The sequence below is a fragment of the Mercenaria mercenaria genome, chromosome 18 (assembly GCF_021730395.1).
Source record: "Mercenaria mercenaria strain notata chromosome 18, MADL_Memer_1, whole genome shotgun sequence".
NCBI classification, from domain to species: Eukaryota; Metazoa; Mollusca; class Bivalvia; order Venerida; family Veneridae; genus Mercenaria; species Mercenaria mercenaria.
Window position 1 is genome coordinate 57,146,036 of NC_069378.1, and position 22,395 is coordinate 57,168,430.

The 22,395-nt window shown below is 33.8% G+C and overlaps 1 protein-coding gene and 9 non-coding genes across 10 annotated transcripts in view; 9 read left to right on the forward strand and 1 right to left on the reverse strand.

The window, feature by feature from the left end:
• LOC123539405 (low-density lipoprotein receptor-related protein 2-like) overlaps positions 1–22,395 on the reverse strand; it is a 187,296-nt gene that overhangs the window by 71,284 nt on the left and 93,617 nt on the right. Inside the window, exons 44-54 of the mRNA XM_053529882.1 lie at positions 22,120–22,291; positions 21,077–21,299; positions 20,258–20,383; positions 19,603–19,854; positions 18,623–18,803; positions 17,431–17,589; positions 16,512–16,633; positions 14,717–14,824; positions 14,116–14,308; positions 1,278–1,360; positions 101–217 (exon numbers count right to left, since the gene is read on the reverse strand). Coding sequence (XP_053385857.1) covers positions 101–217; positions 1,278–1,360; positions 14,116–14,308; positions 14,717–14,824; positions 16,512–16,633; positions 17,431–17,589; positions 18,623–18,803; positions 19,603–19,854; positions 20,258–20,383; positions 21,077–21,299; positions 22,120–22,291 — 1,736 coding nt within the window. The remainder of the gene's footprint in view (positions 1–100; positions 218–1,277; positions 1,361–14,115; positions 14,309–14,716; positions 14,825–16,511; positions 16,634–17,430; positions 17,590–18,622; positions 18,804–19,602; positions 19,855–20,257; positions 20,384–21,076; positions 21,300–22,119; positions 22,292–22,395) is intronic.
• Trnan-guu (transfer RNA asparagine (anticodon GUU)) lies at positions 2,913–2,986 on the forward strand. Its single transcript has one exon. It is a non-coding gene; the product is annotated as a tRNA-Asn (tRNA).
• Positions 3,752–3,825, forward strand: Trnan-guu (transfer RNA asparagine (anticodon GUU)). The gene has a single exon. It is a non-coding gene; the product is annotated as a tRNA-Asn (tRNA).
• On the forward strand, positions 4,591–4,664 carry Trnan-guu (transfer RNA asparagine (anticodon GUU)). The gene has a single exon. It is a non-coding gene; the product is annotated as a tRNA-Asn (tRNA).
• Positions 5,635–5,708, forward strand: Trnan-guu (transfer RNA asparagine (anticodon GUU)). Its single transcript has one exon. It is a non-coding gene; the product is annotated as a tRNA-Asn (tRNA).
• Trnan-guu (transfer RNA asparagine (anticodon GUU)) lies at positions 8,246–8,319 on the forward strand. The gene has a single exon. It is a non-coding gene; the product is annotated as a tRNA-Asn (tRNA).
• Positions 11,037–11,110, forward strand: Trnan-guu (transfer RNA asparagine (anticodon GUU)). The gene has a single exon. It is a non-coding gene; the product is annotated as a tRNA-Asn (tRNA).
• On the forward strand, positions 12,194–12,267 carry Trnan-guu (transfer RNA asparagine (anticodon GUU)). The gene has a single exon. It is a non-coding gene; the product is annotated as a tRNA-Asn (tRNA).
• Positions 12,457–12,530, forward strand: Trnan-guu (transfer RNA asparagine (anticodon GUU)). Its single transcript has one exon. It is a non-coding gene; the product is annotated as a tRNA-Asn (tRNA).
• Trnan-guu (transfer RNA asparagine (anticodon GUU)) lies at positions 13,446–13,519 on the forward strand. The gene has a single exon. It is a non-coding gene; the product is annotated as a tRNA-Asn (tRNA).

The following is a 22,395-nucleotide window of genomic DNA, read 5'->3' on the forward strand; positions in this document are numbered from 1 at the left end:
CATCGCAAATCATAAAACGCCTCGTGCGCAAGGGTCGTACTCTGCACGTGCACTATCCCAGTCTAATTCAGAGGTCTAACTGCAGTAGCAACAGACTTACCACAATCCTCCTCGTCCTCTCCACCAGGACAGTCCACATCATAGTCACACCGGAAGTATAACGGTAAGCATCTTCCACTCGTACACCGATATTCTCCGGACCGACATTGTCTGATGGCTGTTGAATATATAATGCTAACCCGTTAATATTCCATAAGGCTTAGAATTACAAAAAAGTAAAGCAACTGTCCATATAGAGAAAATTCATAATTACTTTCGTAAAAATCACTTCTTTAAATATTACCCATGAACTTATTCAGTTAAAGCAATAGAGGGAGGTAATCATAAACAATAGATTCACTAATATTTTCCACAATGTTTATAAATATTCAAATCTTTGGCAACTACATCGGAAAACAATTATCAAAAATAAGATTTAAATAGGAACAGACATTTCTGGTCATAACCAAAAATGTTGCAGCCATATTATAAACAAAGGACATTATTTTTTTATTTCACAGGTTAATATAAAAGTTTAATATTACTGTTTTAATTCAACTGTGTAACAATATTTTTTGTGTCACGATTGAGTCCGATTGCATTCATCTTTCTTCTTGACTTCCCGAACTATAATATTTGAATTATTACGTAGAATTGCCTTTTACATAACACGGACATAGATATCGCCGCAGGATATAAGCACAACATATCGTTTAAAAATAACCATTGCAGTCTGAGGCAAAATAGTTTTTGCAACAGCTGTCATTTACCCATCAATATCTAAAGTTGTTTTAATAAACGTGTCTTAATACATTTCATTATGTTTCTCATTGTATCAAAAAGAAAAAAAATTATAACTCCTTATATAATTCGCCGGTCAATAGTTTGTGCTACTCACCGGTTTATAGTTCAAAAGTAAATTGGCTTAAGTAAAAACTTGAAGAAGAAATATCTTTTAAAAGAACACAACTATTTAATGGGTCAGACTGTCAATATTCAATCTGCAATGAATATTATGTATAACTTCTGCTGAAAATGTCAGTCTGAACTCAACTGTACTTACAAGTCAATTAATGTTTGGCCATATTTACGGATTGCGGCACAATGTATGTTGATACCATATAACACGTAAGGGTGCGCACCCCAACTGTTCTTATGTTTATGTATTGTGCTCTAAAATTGAACGGGTAACAATGTTCTAGTTCATATATTACATTGTTTTCACGAAACATACTTACCACAATAATATTCACTTTCGTCTTCCGTTTTCAAATCAGATGATTGCAAACAGTTTGGTTTTCCATCACATACAAATGTGGAGCTGAATAACAAACAACAAATATGTAAGTCCGACAATAAGCAACATTCTGAGTCTAAAATAGTGCCATTTACTATTAGATATTTACCAAGGGGGCCTCAATAGCCAAATGGTTAAGGTCGCTGACTTCAGACTACTTGCCCCTGACCGATGTGGGTTCGAGCTAAATTCTTCATTATAGGAAGCCTTCCAACAAACTCACCATTTTAACTGTTTCTTATATGTTCGAAAGGCACGCAGCATAAAATATACTTAGTATCATTAAATAAAATACATTGTGAACCTAAGAATGTTTTCTAAATTTCAATCGATCAAAATTTCTTTAAATATTTATTCATTTTTACTTGAATTCTTAGGCATCGGCTCTTTTGATAAAAGCAAGTAAAAGATGGTGACTTTGTTTCCCGAACTTCATTAATATGAAGTTTCCCGTTCCGGAAACAGGGAATCAATAGAATGTTTTTCCTCCGCTGATAACCTTCATTATTATGTGCTTAAAATATCATATTAGCCATAACTCTTTCTGTGGTTATTCCTCAACATCCTATGAACTGAGGTACGAGTACTTTTAACCAAGACATTCTAAGCCAATCCTAGTCTAGTATATTCAACATGTCATAACTGCTAATGAAATGTATTTCGAGAAATCATTTTGCCGTGTCTCTAACGTTTATTAGAGTTTTTTTTTCAGATAAAGTATCAATTACATAGCTAAATAAAGTTAATATAGAAATTAATTTGCAATATATAGTAGCTACTTTGCTTTGATACCACAGAAAATTGTATATTACCAGCAGCTCTATTTTCTCTTAGAATACCGCGTTCTGTGATAAACTTATTCGTATTAGCATTATTTGCATATAATTATGTAAATGAATTAGCTTATTGAATACATAGAGCAACAGAAACACACCTGAAAAAAGGCGAAAATGAGTTAAGAATAATTCACGATACTGGCAGTTCATGTAATACGTATATAAAGTCAGTATTTTTGATATCCGTTTGACTATTGTCGCAAAGATTTTTTTTCTTGAAAACTTCTTTAATTTCTTCTTTTTTTTTTAATCACTGGATGTGTACTCGTAGTTTCACGAAACTAAGTTTTTCGTCAAACGATTTTTAAAAGTTTCGCAATCGTATTAGCTATGGGAAGCAGTCTTTTAAAATCTTCTTTTTAATAAGTAATTTACTTGTATAGCTATTCCGACCGTAGGTATTAAACAGAAATCGAACTTAAAGGGTTATCAAGTAATTTAAAAATTATACCCCCTATCTTCGTGATGACATAACTGCATCATGTTTCAAGATGATTATGATTATAAACTTTGATTTAGATTTTATTAAATATTACAGGATAATATCTATGTCTCGCAGGTGTTCTGGTATGTTTTATTTAACTACTGTTCTGAATGATAAAAAATATAGACATAATATTAAGTCATTTTACTTTAATTTACAACATCTATAAAACCAGCTGACACATACTCGTAGCATAAAATGTTATATTAAATACTTAATATCTGATAAAACTTAATACATCCTCCAAACGACAGATGTCTCTGTGGTGCAATCGGTTAGCGCGTTCGGCTGTTAACCGAAAGGTTGGTGGTTCGAGCCCACCCAGGGACGTTAACTTTTTATAATATTTGAAGTAAAATAAGTTAATATGTAATCATAGTTGAAGCTAAAAGTCAATAAATTGGCCTCTACTGACAAAGAATTTCGGGCTCTATTGACAAACAATTTCTATCAAAAATTTTAAGGTACTAATAAACTTTGATAACGTGGCAGTTGGCCCCAATACAATCAACACTTTATTTTCCAATACAGGTAAATCCAACGATCGCTTTACAATAGGTCTGTGACGGATTATCTTTGAACACCCCTATACTTACTGGACTCAATTGCCACATTATCAAAGTTTATTAGTATACAGTAAAAGTGCCTTTATATAAATTATATAAACAATACTTATAAAAATCGTAAAAATATATTTGTTCATAAACGTGCAGTCAGTGTTACTGGAATATAACATAACTGGAAAATCAAATTACTCTGTTCCAGCAGTAGCCTACCCCGACATTTAGTTACAAGTCTGTATTTTATGACAAATTGTGTACAAAATATTAACATTTTCTGGTATGTTTTATTTAACTATTGTTCTAGATAATAATAAAAAATATAGACATAATAAAAATGTTAAGACATTTAACTTTAATTTACGACATCCGTAAAACCAGCTGACACACCTCTCATGGGATAAGTTTATATCAAATACTTAATATCTGATAAAACATCATACATCCTCCAAACAACATCTGTAAAACTAGCTGACACACTCTCAGGAATTTGTTTTTATTAAATACTTGATATCATATCGTCCAAACCGCAGATGTCTCTGTGGCGCAATCGGTTAGCGCGTTCGGCTGTTAACCGAAAGGTTGGTGGTTCGAGCCCACCCAGGGACGTTAACCTTTTTATAATATCTGAAGTAAAATAAGTTAATATGTAATCATAGTTGAAGCTAAAGGTCAATAAATTGGGCTCTATTGACAAACAATTTGGGCTCTATTGACAAACAATTTCTATCAAAAATTTTAAGGTACTAATAAACTACGATAACGTGGCAGTTGACCCCAATACAATCAACACTTTATTTTCCAATACAGGTAAATCCAACGATCGCTTTACAATAGACCTGTGACGGATTATCTTTGAACACCCCTATACTTACTGGACTCAACTGCCACATTATCAAAGTATATTAGTATACAGTAAAAGTGCCTTTATATAAATTATATAAACAATACTTATAAAAATCGTAAAAATATATTTGTTCATAAACGTGCAATCAGTGTTACTGGAATATAACATAACTGGAAAATTAAATTACTCTGTTCCAGCAGTAGCCTACCCCGACATTTAGTTACAAGTCTGTATTTTATGACAAATTGTGTACAAAATATTAACATTTTCTGGTATGTTTTATTTAACTATTGTTCTAGATAATAATAAAAAATATAGACATAATAAAAATGTTAAGACATTTAACTTTAATTTACGACATCCGTAAAACCAGCTGACACACCTCTCATGGGATAAGTTTATATCAAATACTTAATATCTGATAAAACATCATACATCCTCCAAACAACATCTGTAAAACTAGCTGACACACTCTCAGGAATTTGTTTTTATTAAATACTTGATATCATATCGTCCAAACCGCAGATGTCTCTGTGGCGCAATCGGTTAGCGCGTTCGGCTGTTAACCGAAAGGTTGGTGGTTCGAGCCCACCCAGGGACGGTAATTTCTTTTAATAATATTTAACTTAAGTAAAATAAGTTAAACTACAAACATAGTTACAGCGAAAGTGCGCAAGTTCATATCATGAAAAAAAACTCGTGCAAGGTTTCATCAATTTATGTCAAATACTTTTTGAGTTAGGTGCGTCACGAACTTCGGACGGACGGACGCACGCACGTACAAGACCAAACCTATAAGCCCCCACCACTCATGGGGGCACAATAAAAATATTAAGTCATTTAGCTTTAATTTACACCGACACTAGCTCATACGATATAAATGTGATAAAGTATCAAGGAACGTCGAAAGCGCAGATGTCTCTGGCGCAATCGGTTAGCGAGTTCGACTGTTAACCGAAAGGTTGCCAATGGACGTTATTTTTTTTTTAATAATATTTGAAGTAAGTAGTTAAAATATAATCAGATATAGGGAAAACTTATTAAATTTGGGTCTTATTGACAAACACTATCTGCCAATATTATAATGATGAAACAAGAGCTAAGGAATGCTGTCTTTTGTATTTTTCTTAAGTAATTAACTTATGTAGCTATTCCGACCGAAGATATTGATAAAAATGTAGCTTTTAAGATGATAAAGTAGAGCTAGACATCTCTAACTTTTAGTAACACCTGTGTATTACATATTTAAGTTACGAATAGAATGCTAACATTCTTCGATCTTTTTCCCCCGTTTATTGGTTCCTGCAAATCTCATATAATTATATGATGTTTTAATGTCATTATGATTATACATTTTGATTTAGATTTTAAATATTACAGGATAATATCTATGTTTCGCAGGTGATCTGGTATGTTTTATTTAACAATTGTTCTAAATAATAAAAAAATATAGACTTAATAAAGATGTTAAGTCATTTAGCTTTAATTTACAACATCCACACACACTCATATAATTTTATATTAAATACTTTATATCTAATAAAACACCATACATCCTCCCAGCGACAGATGTCTCTGTGGCGCAATCGGTTAGCGCGTTCGACTGTTAACTGAAAGGTTGGTGGTTCGAGCCCACCCAGGGAGGGTAAAGTTTTTGTAATATTTGAAGTAAAATAAGTTAAACTACAATAATAGTTTATCGATCACGATAAAGACACATGCATGGTTTCGTCAATCTATGCCAAATACTTTTTTAGCTTGTCGCGTCAAGAACTTCGGACTTTTGTTCTAAATAATAAAAAACATAGACATAATAAAAATGTTAAGTCATTTAGCTTTAATTTACAACATCCACACACGCTCATATAATTTTTATATTAAATACTTTATATCTGATAAAACATCATACATCTTTCTAACGACAGATGTCTCTGGCGCAATCGGTTAGCGCCTTCGGCTGTTAGCCGAAAAGTTGGTGGTTCGAGCCCACCCAGGAACGTTAACATTTTTATAATATTTGAAGTCAAACTATATATAATCACAGTTATGGTGAAACAAGTGCATACCAGTAAAAGTGTCTCTATATTTATATACACTACTTACATAAATGGTAAAAAATATTTGTTCATGAACGTACAATCAGTGTTATTAGAATATAACATAACTGGAAAAAAAAATTACTCTGTTCCATCTACAGCCTACCCCGACATTTCAGTTACAAATCTATATTTCATGATAAGGTTGTGTACAAAATACGAATACTCTACTCTAGAAGTGTGTTCTAGGTCTCATGATGTTTTACAGTGATACACATACATTTACATTAGATTTTAAACATTACAGTATATATATATTGTTCCTTAAGTTCTCTGAATATTATAACATTTTCTTTTTTATTTAAATGTTACATTATTACATCAGTTTACTTAAAATTTCATCTCTTAAGTTTTTGTGAAATAAAATATAAAACTTTTGCGAGGGTTTTGGCTAAGGAACAGTCTTTTATATTTTCTTTAGAAGTTTACTTATGTAGCTATTCCAACCGAAGGTATTAATAGAATAGTAACTTTTAAGGTTATAAAGTAGTTAAAAAACATCCCTAGCCAGACATCTCCCTAACGTTTTAGTAACAATTGTGTATTACATATTAACCCTGATCATGCTGGACACGACTGATTCTGCCTTTGCGACCAGTGTAGGTCATGATCTGAACTAGGGGTGGAACAAGCCAAAAAACAGAAGATGCGCAAGTTCATATCGTGATAAAGACTCCAGCAAGGTTTCATCAATTTATATCAAATTCATTTTGAGCTAGGCGCGCCACAAGGTGAAAATGTGCACTTTTGACTATTTCGGGTCCGTAACTCTAGAAATAGAGGCGGAGCCAGACGAAAATATAGGAGGTGCGCAAGTTCATATCATGTTAAAGACTCATTCAAGGTTTAATCAATTCATATTAAATACTTTTTGAGCTAGGCGGGTCACAATGTGAAATTGTGCATTTTTTACTATTTCATTGGCCATAACTCTACAAATAAGGGATGGAGCTAGACGAAAAATAGAATGTGCGCAAGTTCATATAACGATAAAGAATCATGCAAGGTTTCATCAATTCATATTAAATACGTTTTGAGCTAGGCGCGTCACAAGGTGAAATTGTGCTTTTTTGACTATTTCAGGGGCCATAACTCTAGAAATAAGGGGTGGAGCCAGACGAAATATAGAAGATGTGCAAGTTCATATCACGATAAAGACTCATGCAAGGTTTCGTTAGTTTATATTAAATATGTTTTGAGCAAGGCACGTCACAAGATGATAATGTGCATTTTTTACTGTTCAAGGGACCATAACTCTGGAAATAGGGTTTGGAGCCAGATGAAAAATAGAAGGTGCGCAAGTTCACATCATCATTAAGACTCGAGCAAGGTTTCATCAATCTGTATGAAATACTTTTTGAGCTAGGCGTGTCGAAAGGTGAAAATGTGCATTTTTGACTATTTCAGGGGTCATAACTCTGGAAATAGGGGGCGGAGCCAGACGAATGATAAAGACTCATGCATGGTTTCATCAATCTATATCAAATACTTTTTGAGCTAGGCGCGTCAAGAACTTCGGACGGACGCACGTACGCGTGCACGTACAAGACCAAACCTATATACCCCCACCACTAATAGGAGGGGGGTGGGGCACAAAATATACACAATAGAAATTTTAAGTCGTTTAGCTTTAATTTACACCGACACACACTCATAGGATATAAATGTGATAAAATATCATAGAATGTAAAATGGCGCAATCGGTTAGCGCGTTCGGCTGTTAACCGAAAGGTTGCCCGGGGACGTATTTTTTTTTTATAATATTTGAAGAAAGTTGTTAAAATATAATCGTATATAGTGAAAACTTATTAAATTTGGGTCTTATTGACAAACAATATCTGCCAATATTATAATGATGAAACAAGAACTAAGGAATGCTGTCTTATATATTTTTCTTAAGTAGTTTAATTGTGTATTTATTCCGAATCGCAGGTGTTCTGATATGTTTTATTTAACTACTGTTCTGAATAATAAAAATATAGATATAAGTCATTTAGCTTTAATTTACAACATCTGTAAAACTAGCGGACACACTCTCAGGAATTTGTTTTCATATACTTGATATCATATCCTGCAAAGCGCAGATGTCTCTGTGGCGCAATCGGTTAGCGCGTTCGGCTGTTAACCGAAAGGTTGGTGGTTCGAGCCCACCCAGGGACGGTAATTGTTTTTATAATCTTGAAATAAAATAAGTTAAAATATAATTATAGTTATAGCGAAAACTCAGCAAACTAGGTTTTACTGACAATATCTGCCAATATCATAACGATGAAACAAGTGCATATCAGCAAAAATAGTGAGTAGGTTATAGGAAAAAGATGTTTCCTTTTTGTGAAGAAAGCACCAAACTTTGTATGCAACTATTTTGAAGTATGCTGAATCCAAAAAAAATGAGGAAACACGTAGTTCGCAAATCCCAACTAGCTTAAAATGAGGCCCCAAAAAGGGTCCTATATTTCATTTATTTTAATCATATATTTTTTAAAGCAATGTCCAAAAGGTTAATTAATAACCTAAATAAATATCTATTATTGACATAATTTTTAATTAGTTACATTTTAAACACATTTAATATATAGGACACTGACAAATGACATAGATGAGGCCCTAAAAGGGGGGAAATTGTTTAAAAATTTCATTTATTTTTAAATGTTTATTATTTATTTATTTCAGTCTCTTCCATTTACAAACAATAAGTATATACAAATATACAACACAACATTACAACATATGTAAATGGCCATTCAATTATAGAATTATAAGAGACATAAATATGAATATTATATCACTCAGGTAAAGCTTTACAAAACTAATTTTAGTATTTAATTATATCAAAATATTATTTAAACATTCTTTACATTTTGAGGTTCATTAAGAGTATCTTTAAAACAAGTTCACATATATATTTGTACGTACATAATTCATATAATCGATTTGACAGTATTTATACTGTACATGGGGTACCGATAGTTCGACTTCCCTATGAATATTATTATTAAGCATTCAAAAGAGCAGATAAAGCAGGGGTTATTTTGTGTCTTTCTTGTATTTCAATATCTAATTTAAATGCAGTCATGTATAACATATTATACAAAACATAATTTATATGTTTTTTCAAGACAATTAATGACTTCAAGCTAAAGCATACGATCATCCTAATGCTTTCTTTACAACAAAATGGAATGTGAACTAAATACATTGATGTATTTATTATTGCTAATTTATACTATATTCAATGATACTAATTTAGTTGAATTTGATTCAGATTTCAAGTTTTAGAATCAGTCTAAATTCCGCTTTCTTGAAAAGAGCACTTGTATTGTATGATAGATTAACCTTTGTACGGTTTGAACCAACGACCTTCCAATTGATCAGACAACACCTTTCCCACTAGACGGTCTCTCTTACTGAACCCCTCCACAGCGCTTATAACTATAAACATTTGCAGTGATTCACTGCAGACGCCCCAAGGACGCAAATACTTGTTTAAGATGAAACAGAAATAATGAAAGTCATGCCAAATAGAGTTGGTTATAATTATTTTAAGGTAAAGATTAATCGATTTGTTTATGTCTCCTTAAAATATACTGAGCTACAGTTATCTTGCATGTTAAGCCTTTGACAAATAACGAAATAGTGCATTTTCTGTATTAGGTTTCAAATCGGCCTATATAATGATATCATGTATCTGATCGATAGCATATATCTGATAAAGAAATTATAATTCAGAACATTGTACTTGTGGGTCAGAGTTGAGTATGCTCTGCATCTCGGTATAGCCGATGGAGCTCATTCAACATGGGTAAAATAACTATTACAGGCCGTCTAGTTATAACCATATTTTTCCAGTACAGTGTTAGGAATACCTCTCAGTAGCGCAATTATAAGTGCTAGAATAATTGCTTGTTTAGGGTAATGTCCCAAGAATTTTTCGTCAACTTACAGAAGTTTAGAGAAAAGTTACGATCAGGTTACCCTAAACAAACAACTTCTAATTTTAGGCGTAACAATCCTTTTAATATTTAACTAAAACTGTAATAGGTTTGCCTATTTCACTCACTAGCACACATGTCTTCGAAATGTCTAAGTATACAGGATCGGTTTGATATATTTATATCTGCCTTTGTATGTATTCTTGTAGTTACATTGATGATTTTCCTCCAACTTATAGCAGCTAATTATGAAGCGTATTACATAATCAAAGCCAAGTACCAGTTCTCTTGACCATTTCCAGTTGACAGCATTAGCAATGTCAATGTATGCTATAAATGCCTGTTTACAACCTGCTTGATACAATGTTATTTGCAACATACGTAAACATCTCTTATAGGGTTGTTTTTAATACGTCTAATTGCTTAAGAAAATATATTCTCTGGCCTCATTTTGATATTACTTCTTTGCATGATAGAACAACCTATCCTTCCCTTCCAGTTGTCATGTCTTGCAAACGTATTGAGACAGTATCACAACCAGATAATGCATTATAATGAATTTTAGCTTTAAGTCTACGTTCTTTGATTTGTCTTTTCTTGTTGGATTTTTTTGTCCTTGTTTTTATGCCAAAAAGACGGCTTACTACGGAATTAGTCAGCATGTACCAGAACTGTTTTGAACGGCCGAATTAAGCCACAGCTAACAACTAGCAAACTGTTCTACTGTAGAAAATAACAGTGTGTATAAATGTTGGTTGCTCGTAACATTATCCCTTTGTGGTCTTGTTTTATGCATCTGCAGCAAACAAATGTGTACCATGTCGCATACAAGTTAGTGCACCACATGTAATTTCAAACTTTTGGAACAATACAATGAATATGTTCCGTTATATATTAAATACTTAATATGTGATAAAACATAATACATCCCCTCAAACTGTAGATGTCTCTGTGGCGCAATCGGTTAGCGCGTTCGGCTGTTAACCGAAAGGTTGGTGGTTCGAGCCCACCCAGGGACGGTAAAATTTTTATATTTGCAGTAAAATAAGTTAAAATAATCAGTTATAGCGAAAACTCAGCAATCTAGGTTTTATTGACAAATAATATCTGCCAATATCATAATGATGAAACAAGTGCATACCAGCAAAAGTGGTTTTATATTTATATACACTACTTACAAAAATGGTAAAAAATATTTGTTCATAAACATGCAATCAGTATTATTGGTATATAAAATAATTGGGAAAACAAATTACTCTATTCTACTCTAGAAGTGTATGCTTTCTTCTTTTCTAGGTCTCGCGATGTTTTACAGTGATACACATAGATTTACATTTAAATATTACAGGATATATATTGCTCCTCAAGTTCTCTGAATATTATTACATTTTCTTTTTTATCTAAATGTTAATTATTACATCAGTTTACTTAAAATTTCAAAGTGTACTAATATATAAAACTTTCGCGAGGGTTTTGGCTAAGGAACAATGTCTCTTATATTTTTCTTAAGCAGTTAACTTATGTAGCTATTCCAACCGAACGTAATAATAGAAATGTAACTTTTAAGGTTATAAAGTAATTAAACAAATTCCTAGCTAGACATCTTCCAAACTTTTTAGTAACAATTGTGTATTTCATATTAACCCTGATCATGCAGGACACGATTAATTCTGCCTTTGCGCCCAGTGTAGATCATGATCTGCACTGTTCGCCAGTCAGTTAATATCTTTTTAATAAGCATCCCTTTTAAAAGCTAATGGTACTGTCCAAATTGAAAGATGGACATGTTCGTGATAGAAATTTAGCAGGGTAAGGGTTAAAGTTACGAACAGAATGCTTATATTCTCTCTTTTTTTCTGCACAATTTCTATAGTTACATAATTGCAGTATGTTTCAAGGTGATTTTAATTACAAACTTTCATTTAGATTTTAAATATTACAGAATATATCTATGTCTCGCATGTGTGTTTTATTTAACTACTGTTCTAGATAATAAAAATATAGACACACTAAAAATATTGAGTCATTAAGCTATAACTTACACCGACACACTCATAGGATATAAATGTGGTTAAATATCATAGAATGTCAAGACGTTAGATGTCTCTGTGGCGCAATCGGTTAGCGCGTTCGGCTGTTAACCGAAAGGTTGGTGGTTCGAGCCCACCCAGGGACGTTAATTTTTCTTTATAATATTTTAAGTAAGTAGTTAAAGTATGATCATATATAGTGAAAACTAAGCAAATTTGGGTTTTATTGACAAACAATATCTGCCAATTTTATAATGATGAAACAGGGCATACTCATAGCATATTTTAAATTTTTAATATCTGATGAAATATCAGGGAACGTCAAAACCGTAGATGTCTCTGTGGCGCAATCGGTTAGCGCGTTCGGCTGTTAACCGAAAGGTTGGTGGTTCGAGCACACCCAGGGACGTTAATTTTTTATAATATTTGTAGTAAATAGTTAAAATACAATTATAGTTCAGTAAAATGGGTTATATCAATATAATAATGATGAAACACGGGCATACCAGTGAAAGTAACCCTGTCCTTATATTTATATACAATACTTAAAAAAATGTTAAAACACATTTGATCATAAACGTGCAATCAATGTTACTGGAATAAACATAAGGCCTAAAAAAATCTTTGTTTCCGGTAAAATGCTCAAAAAAATATGGTAGGTAGGTCGGATTTTTTTGGGGAGATTTTTTTTGAGACTTTCCGGAAATTATTTTTGTGTCAAAAATGAATACAAATAAGGGGGTTATGCCTTTAGAGCATCAGTAAGTTGGTTTCTAACATCACTGACCATGTTAAAGCATAAAAATGCAGTTTTTCAACTTTTTGTTAAAAAGTTGAAAACAATATTTTCCAAGGTCTTAAAGACATTTAGGGTCAGGCCAAAAATTTAGGGTAGGTCGGGATACCGGAAACAAACCATTTTATTTTTTCGCCTAAAGAAAAAAAATTACCCTGTTGAAAGACATTTCAGTTACAAATCTGTATTTGTGTACAAAATACTAATATTCTAATCTAGATGTATGTATTGTTTTTTGTTTTAGGCATCAAAGTATTGCATGAAGTTTTACACATATAGATCTACACATAGATTACATTTAAATAATACATGATATATATCGCTCCGCAAGTTCTCTTGATATTATTACATTTTTGCTTTATCTAAATCTTAAATTATTATATCAGTCTACTTAAAATTTCAACAGGTAATAAAATTTGACAGCTATTATTATCTATTCAACTTAAAGTAGCTGTCACACGTTGAAAACCGACAGGATAAACTTGACATAGATAGATAAACTAAATGTGAAATACAAATTGTATGGATGTCTCTGTGGCGCAATCGGTTAGCGCGTTCGGCTGTTAACCGAAAGGTTGGTGGTTCAAGCCCACCCAGGGACGTTCTTCCTTTTTATTCTATACTGTATTTGTATCAAAACTTACAAAGGCAATAATTAAAGATATCCAATGGCCACCTTACATTAAAACATTTTATTCATATTAGATATGGACTTCAAATCTAGAAAACCCCAATCAAATGTGTTTAACTTCACTAAGTATATAAATACTGTTTGTCATGCAGTCACAGCTGATTGTTTAAAAAAACTGCCAGTTTTTTAGTGGCAGTACACATTTATACTTTGTCTGTATATACATGTACATGTATACAGTGTTTACTATTAAGTTTAAACCTAATGCAAGGTACTATTAATACACATAAACTTGTTAATTTTTCGTTTACATAAACTATATAAACTATATAAAGTAATTGTTAATGTTTTTAAATACGTTTTGTATTAAAGGATTTGGATCTAATACCTTTATTATCGGCTTAATTTTGCAATCATTGTACTGTAGTTCGTTTCGCTGTTGAACAAAGATAGCCAAAATAACTCAAAGACAGACACACCTCCAAATATTATAAAATACTTCGTACGTACATTTTTTCTTATATTAAATGTGCATTAAAGCAAAATGTATTATTACATAATACTTACCCTACACAATGTCCATTAGTGCATGCGAACTGGTCCTCCCTGCACGTGTTGTTCTTCCGCTCACAGGTTTTACCATTCTTACTCAGGACTGTGTTTTTAGTATCGTTACACGAGCACACAGCTTCCCTGTTGGTACCCGGCGTGCATACTTCACTGCACCCACCGTTATCATAAAGACAGGAATTAGCATGGCCTAGAATAAATCAATTAAAAATTCTCTCTATCTAAAGGAAATTAAGAAAGATTTTTACTACATTTGGTATTTCATAATTATACGTTTATTCGACGTTTTTCTTTTGTTTGCTATGACAGTCGCAAGTGCAGTCACGCAAAAGTGAGAAAGGTTCTAATAAGCATGGTTCAAATAAAGTCTTATATGGGGATAAGGAAAAGGGCAAGGAGCAAAATTGTTCAAACAAGTTATGAAAAGAAAATTTGTTTGCGGTGAAAGATAGACATACAATAACAGCATACGACTGCAAAAAAAAAAAACGCACCAGCACTGCAGGAAACACCTTATATTCTTCCTTAAATGCAATTCTAATTCTTTCAACGTTTTCTACAACTAATGAACAGAAATAAAATATTTATAAATACTTACAAGCGTCAGATCTGTTTCTATAAATAGCAATTCCAAATATGGTTCCCGTGGTCTGAACAACAATCTCATTGTTTGCTCCTGTGAGCTTGTCTGCTCTGAATATCATATCTGTGGCGGAAAATTGAGCCGCACCATGAGAAAACCAACATAGAGCGCTTGCGACCAGCATGGATCCAGACCAGCCTGCGCATCCGTGCAGTCTGGAAAGGATCCATGCTGTTCGCTAACGGTTTTTCTGATTGCAATAGGCTTTTAAAGTGAACAGCATGGATCCTGACCGGACTGCGCGGATGCGCAAACGCACTATGTTGGTTTTCTCATGGCGCGGCTCAACTGATGTAACATATATAAAGAAGAGTTGTTAAGCATGTCGATAATTCATTTTATATGACATTGGCACTTTTAACTACACAAACGGATGTTATGAAATAAATGTTTGAAGTCAACAGCATTTTTTTACCAATAACTACGATCATGACTAAAACAACTGGCTAAACAAAATTAATATGTAGAAAATATTCGAGTTTTAATCTCTGACTATGACCTTGAAGTTGACTGTTACACTGTTCCATTGTGGCTAATAGTTAAGTTGGTATAACAATCATTAAAATTCTCAAATGCTGTTAGGGTAGCGAACCCGTAATGGTATCCGGCAAATTCCGTCCGATTACGTATTCTTATACGATGTTTTTCATTACAGATTTGGTGCAGCCGTTCTGCGCATGCCCGAATGATTATCAATTTGAGCGCACGGCAAAATCACGCATTTTGTTTTGCACGTCCGCACGCATTTAGTGTATAATATGCATAATGTACTGACTAAAGGTTAGAGTTAATATCATCATGGTTATAAGATATATACATTCAAGATATTTTTCGTTCAATTTGCTTGAATCCGGTATATACCGGAGTCTGTAATATATCACAGGCGCACCAGATCTGTTTTTTGGTAGCAGGGTACACTTAGATTCGAAAATTTTGGGCAAGACCAGGCTTACATGTAGCGAGCCGCAATATTGCACTTCCCTAATGAGCAGAATCAGGGTGGCCAATTTCTAAACTGCGTGCATGTTTTGTGCTTTTAAATAATGGCACGATCGGTACTCTCATACAAGAATACAGAAAGTTATCAAAACGAAAGTTTTACACCATCCATTAAAATAGCATGCCAAAATCATCAATTTTGCACTTTTTGAACCTTTTGCAGAAACAATGCCCAATTTTATTGCATTTCAGATTTCTCAATTTAATAGTCCCTACTCAGCCTACTGAACTACAGGATATAAACGAAATGGGGGCCCATCCAGCTTGTTTGTTCACAAAATAGCGGAAAATGTTCCCGATCAACAAGCACAGAACCCTTCCGTGATTTCAGTTTCCCGCGCCAAGGTGACTCATCGATTCGTACAAAGCTAGCAGCAGTAAGTTTTGCAACTGACATCAGAATTTTTCATGTATCGGCTGTTTAAATGTTGTAAAGAATTAACAATCATTATCTCTCGCCTTAATTTACAGACATCCAAAATCACAAAGTTCTATTTATAACAAATATTGACGGGGGCCAAAATTCGAAGTGTACCCTGCTACCTTAATTTAGTCACAGCCATTCTCATATCTGTCTTCGGTACTCTTCGGTCATTATCGTATCTTACACACGGTCACGTGGATTTCCGTCACAACCGGTGAATGCCGAAATCGCATACGGAGAAACACGTAACTGAACGGAAATTGCCGGCTGTTATGATGGGTCCGCTACCTTAATTGACACATATTAAGCGTACACATATATTCTTACTTGTATTAGTGTCTGTGTAATATATATTTTGCCGGAATATGGCAATATCTCTTGGCTCAGTGTACACTGTAAAATAACTTGTCAGACCTTTGCCATTGAAATCGCAGTGGTAGATACGGTAACTAACGAAAAAAAGATTAATCGTCAAATCAAAGTTTGCCTTTCTTATGTTGACAAGTAAAACGCATTTATTTAACTTCCTGTTCCTGGGAGGACAAAGGTACTTGCATAGAAACAGTGCAGAATTGCATATAACGATACAAAACTACTTTTCAGTTGTTCATGGTTCAAGATACATGTAGATAAACGATTAATTTACGTTGTACGTAAACATTATTCGTCTTTGAAAAAATCTTACTTAAAGATCACGGTCAAAAAGTTTAAAAGTAGTTAAGTTATTATAATGCCAATTTTATCGGTACATCAGAACAGAACAACAAATACACCACTTAACATGATAAAACAAATTTAGGAGGATACGTCATTTGTCATTTGAAGATATTTCTATATATTTCTATTTGGCAGGCTTTTTGGCGAAAAAAAATATCTTTGATGCCACACTTTTTGACAAATCATAAAAAATGAATTTTTGACCAATTAGAAAAATAATTATCTTGGAAGCCATGCTTTTTGACGAATCTGAAAAAAAGTATCTTGGCGGCCAAGCTATTTGAAAAATCAGAATAAATGAACTTCTGATGAATGATGAAATAATAAATTATATTCATTATTGACGGCCAAATTGTTTGACGAAAAAAAAGAAAAGAAGAAAAAAAAAGAATTATATTGGCCACCAAGCTTTAAGAAGCAAACGTTTGGCAATGTAAATATTCAGTTAATGTCTCTTCAACATATTACTAATAATGTCGTTTCTTTAGACATAGATCAAATCTGAATTGCCTTATATCATCTTACATACTTATTTCTGTCGACAAAATACAGTCTCTCCTCCTCGTAATCAATTGCCAATCCCTTAGGTCGTATTGTCATGGATCTCAGGATAGTTCTCCTGTCGGACCAGTCTGTGTTCATCCGGACTATCTCTGCTATGGCCGTTGTGTAACACCAAAACAACAACCTGCGCAATTATATAAAAAAAATCAATAAAATAAAAGACACACTCAGCACTACCGTAATACAACCGTATGAAATTAAACTTTTTGGTTGCATACAAAGTAGGAAGATTTAATACAAGGAGTCATAACTCTACCTTAAAACATTCTAAAACCAAAATAAGTCTTGGTAATTGTGTAGGTCAGTACATTTAACATAAATCGGGCTATACACGTATATCGTTATATATTCTGTTCATTGCCAATGAAGTATCCATTTGTTGGCTCGGACAGAAAGATGAACGAATGCTCGGACAGAAAGATGAACGAATAGATTGACAGGTACCGCAGGACAAAATACGTTTTATTTCTTCATTATCTGGACATCTTCTATTTTGTACGGGTTTTTTTTCTGACGAAAACGCGTAAATGATCGAAAATGGCCGACTGTTATGACGAGACCGCCACCTTAATTGACAAATATTAAGCGTACACATATGTACTTACTTGCATTAGTGTTTTTCTGACGAAAAAAAAGTCAAAAGTAGTTACAATGTTTTCTCTTAATTGTTTTTTTTTCATTATTATCCACATTTTGGGAGGCAGACAAGTCTGCATATATGGAACAAAGACCGATAACTCTTCCTTCATGTTGTTGGAAACGAAACCGAAACAAAGAAGATTGGGTCATAAATATGGTTTAGGTTCAAACAAAAGTGTTCCCAGTAGTGAACTGGTCTGATTTATTCTAGATACAAATCTTGTGTGGAGCTATCCAGCTGGCTTACGGAAGGCCAATGATTCCCCTTGCCTGCAATAATGCCCGGAGGGGCACCTGCGACTTATACTTGTTTCAGTGTTGGTGAGTCACCAAGCCCCTTTCGTCCAGCGCCACCCTACACACACCAAACAAAAACTTGTGTGTACGTTTTGGTCCTAAATCCAAGTTCCACTTGCATCTACTAAAGGTTGATGTTATGTCTGTATGTTCAACACATTTTGTTAGGAACATATTTTCAAAATGTAATATAAAAAATAAAATTCAAGTTACGGACATACCTTCTACACGGATACACAACGATATCAGTTATCGGTATCCCCCCTCGGTATCTGTACAGGTTTGACCCGTTAATATTCATGCTAAACACAGCCATCTTCAATGTATCTGTCCAAAATATTCTCTTTTCTATCCAATCATAGGTGATACCATCCCCAACGCCATTTGTGAAGATTTTTCGATCTGAAATACAATATTTATTATTGCATGACTCTTTATAGTGTTTTTATAAAACAGCATGTTAGATAAATGTTCATATTTTTTCCTTCAAGCTTTGATGTTAGCCAAGCTAAATTTAGAACTGAACTATAGACCGGCCAGTAGCACAGTTAATGAACTAGAAATTTATATAAACAGTCCTGTTACAAAAGTTAAACGGTAGTCTTTTGATCCAGTTAATTGAATAGGATCGTCAATTATCATGACATCAATATCTCGTATACACCTTGTGCATCCTCATTGTTAAATTTTAATGAGGTTTATTTTTCAGTGGCAAACTTGCACCATACCCGCATTCACGTTATTATTTCGAAAACAATCTGACAGAATTTACTCAGACTGCAAAATTATTTTATGGAACTGTTCAAAACTGTAATATCTGATCATTCTCATTTTTTTATTTAAAAAAAAAATAAATAAAAAATTTAATTTTCACTGTGCGCATTACACATGATACATTTTTAAAGGAAATACTTTAAAAACTCATTTTTATCCTGGTTGCCCAACAAAGATAGAGTTATTTCATCATGCGCATGCGTATAAATTAATATTTTCACTCGTAATGACACTCGGCAATTTCTGTGTGATTACGCACTCCGGTGCCGAAGAATGCCGAAGTAGCATATGGAGTATACGTACTTTACCAATTGTCATTACGGGTCCAATGTCTTAACATTTTGTTGTTAATGTACATCTAGAGGAATGTACTTTTAATACAAAATCCATGACATTTTTGCTAAGCTACCCGTTGCACGATACTCACGTGGATGATCAGAAGTTAAATTCATATATTCTTGTATCTCTGTACTCTTTGACGCTGTTGTATTAACTTGAAAGACCGCCCTCTTCAGTCCATCAGAGTAGAAGATCATTCCCATCTCAAAGTCGAAATCGATGTCCAGCGGACTCCCTTCGTTGTCCTTTGGAGCAAACGGAGAGGATTTCACGGAGGCGTCCAGGTACGCGCTCATTACTTTCTGGTCCGCAGTGAATATTAGATATTCTGATTTTGTTTCTGTAAAACACAATTAAATATATTTGAAAATCTGAACATTTTTTATAAATATTAGCATGCAAATAAAAGCCGCGGAAACCCCATCAACTAAATTTTATTTCCTGTCCAAAGCGGCTAATAGTAGTTGAAATCAAACTTATTTGACTTAATCATCTCGAATATACGACTATGGACGACTGAAACTCCTGGGTAAATATTTCAAAGGTCACTGTATCCAATTAATTTGCCTACCCAACATGTATACGAAACCTCGAGAATATGACATTTTTTTATCAAATAAAAAAACTAAATGCACGTGTTTTCTGTGCCAAATAAACACTGAAAGGTATTTGCTGACAAGCCCAACAAGTATCTTAAGTGGTTACGAAACTCTTTAAACGATGAAAAGACGGATGCATATTACCTCCACACGTGCGGTTGTCATTTTTCAGTTGACCTTTGCTGCATTTGCACGTGACGTCGTTACTATTAGGTAGCGCAAAGCACAACTGATCGCAGCCCCCGTTGTTTAATGAACACGGGTTCGTAACTGAAATTTGTTTGTGCATGTATTAAGAACAACGTAAACTATTAAATATTTTCTCTAAGACATTACACTTAAAAACCTGTAAAATTATTATAAGATAAGAGTATGGAATGTAAGCCGTAATGTTCAAAGAGATTTGCTAGTAACAACTGCAGAATGGATGCATATAATGTTCATAGAATGCTCCATAAGTCGTAACAAACACAATTTATGGATCGGACACTATAAATAAAATCTTGCCACTGGTAAATCTTAAAATTGCGCTCAAACTGTGCCAGCCTTATACTCTACTTTTGTTACCAGTTACAAAACTAAGCTCTAAGACCAGAAACTCACCGTTTTTATAGAGCTTGCGGACAATTTGCCCTTGGCAGGCTTCGAAAACGTGACATATCGATTATTGAACGATAGATACTAGCTCTACAACACATGAAGAATAGACTGATTGAAGAAACGAGATAAAGAACAAAATGGCTACAACTTGTCGTAAAAGCATTGATCTTAAAGAAATCATTTTTTCGTTTTGTTTTGGTACGAGTCAAACCGAGCCAGACCTGTCTAGAACACTGACCGTTCGTAAACCAACAATTATTGAAAAACAAAAAAAAAACAAATAAGAATTACTGAACAACATCACAAAGACCTCTTCAGTTCAAAGACATCTCAGAAAATCACATATTTTAGATGATTACATACCATTTGGTTGCATTCTTTTGTCAAATATTGCCAAGCCCATTACATGATGTAGACCGCCTTTCAGAGTTTTGGCGCGAATATCTGACTCGGATTTGTCAGCTTTGTATAAAATTCCTAGGGACTGATCCAACCAGTAGATATTTTGCTGTAACACCGCTATCCCTACCGGAAATGGCAAATTGCTGCGGACGTATTCACGTCTGCTGCCCAAATAATCCATCTTCTACAAAACAAAATCTTCATTTACCACCTTGAAATTTCAATATAACAGGGACCCTCAAACGGTTCCAGTAATGATTTTTTTCATAGTGTAGATAGATTCTTGTTGTATAAAATAGTTTATACTTAACCTCCTTATAATGTCGTGAAATCGGTATCTTTGGCCAAAACGAGGTTTAAAAAGTTTAACCCGATAAAATTGATACATATGTTCCATATGAACCTCTGTCGGGTTACTGAAATTGAAAGTGTAATACCAGCCAGTGTTTTTAAACTTTGACCTTTGACTTCATAAATCCCAAAACAACAGAAGTAATTTGCTTCACGACTGTAGGAATTAGTCCCCTTCAGTTACAGATAGGAAACGGAATACAGCGTCAAGGTCATGTTGACCTTAACTTTTGACCTACCGACCTATCGTACTACTGGTCACCTACTGGCCACATGTAATCGTCCTTCAAACTTTTATGACGTTATACCATAGCATTCTCCGCTAACTGAATGATTCGGGATTAATGTGTCTTTTCCCTTTGACCTGTTTATACCTTAAACGATAGGGTCAGGCTTCATATCAATATATATATATAATTAATTTGTAAAAGTCATTCAATTGTGATTCACAACAAACAGTTTTTCTATCTTATAGCCTTCATAAAAAGCAGCAACCTTGCAACAATTCAAATTCTTGTTACAGTTTATCTGATGAACTGTGCACCGAAATCCATAGGTTGTTCTTTGGGATGAATGGGTGACGACTACAAAATGTCACATTAAGGTGTCAATAGAGATGGTTCTGTTTGAGCTCGACAATGATATGACAGTACCTGAATAGCATCGACGGCGGAATCGGTCCAATATACATCATGAGTGAAAATATCAACAGTTATTCCACTTGGTTTGAGTACGCCATTTGTAATTATGGCTGTTCTGTTTGAGCCGTCTAGACAGCTCCGCTCAATCTTTGGAAACTGTCCCACGTCCAGCCAGTATAGGTATCTGTAAATATTGATTATAATCTCATGTATATGAATCATTTTCACTACGTGTTTATGTCCATTCCTTGTAATTAAAAATCAAAGGCCTGAATGGCCTGAGTCGGC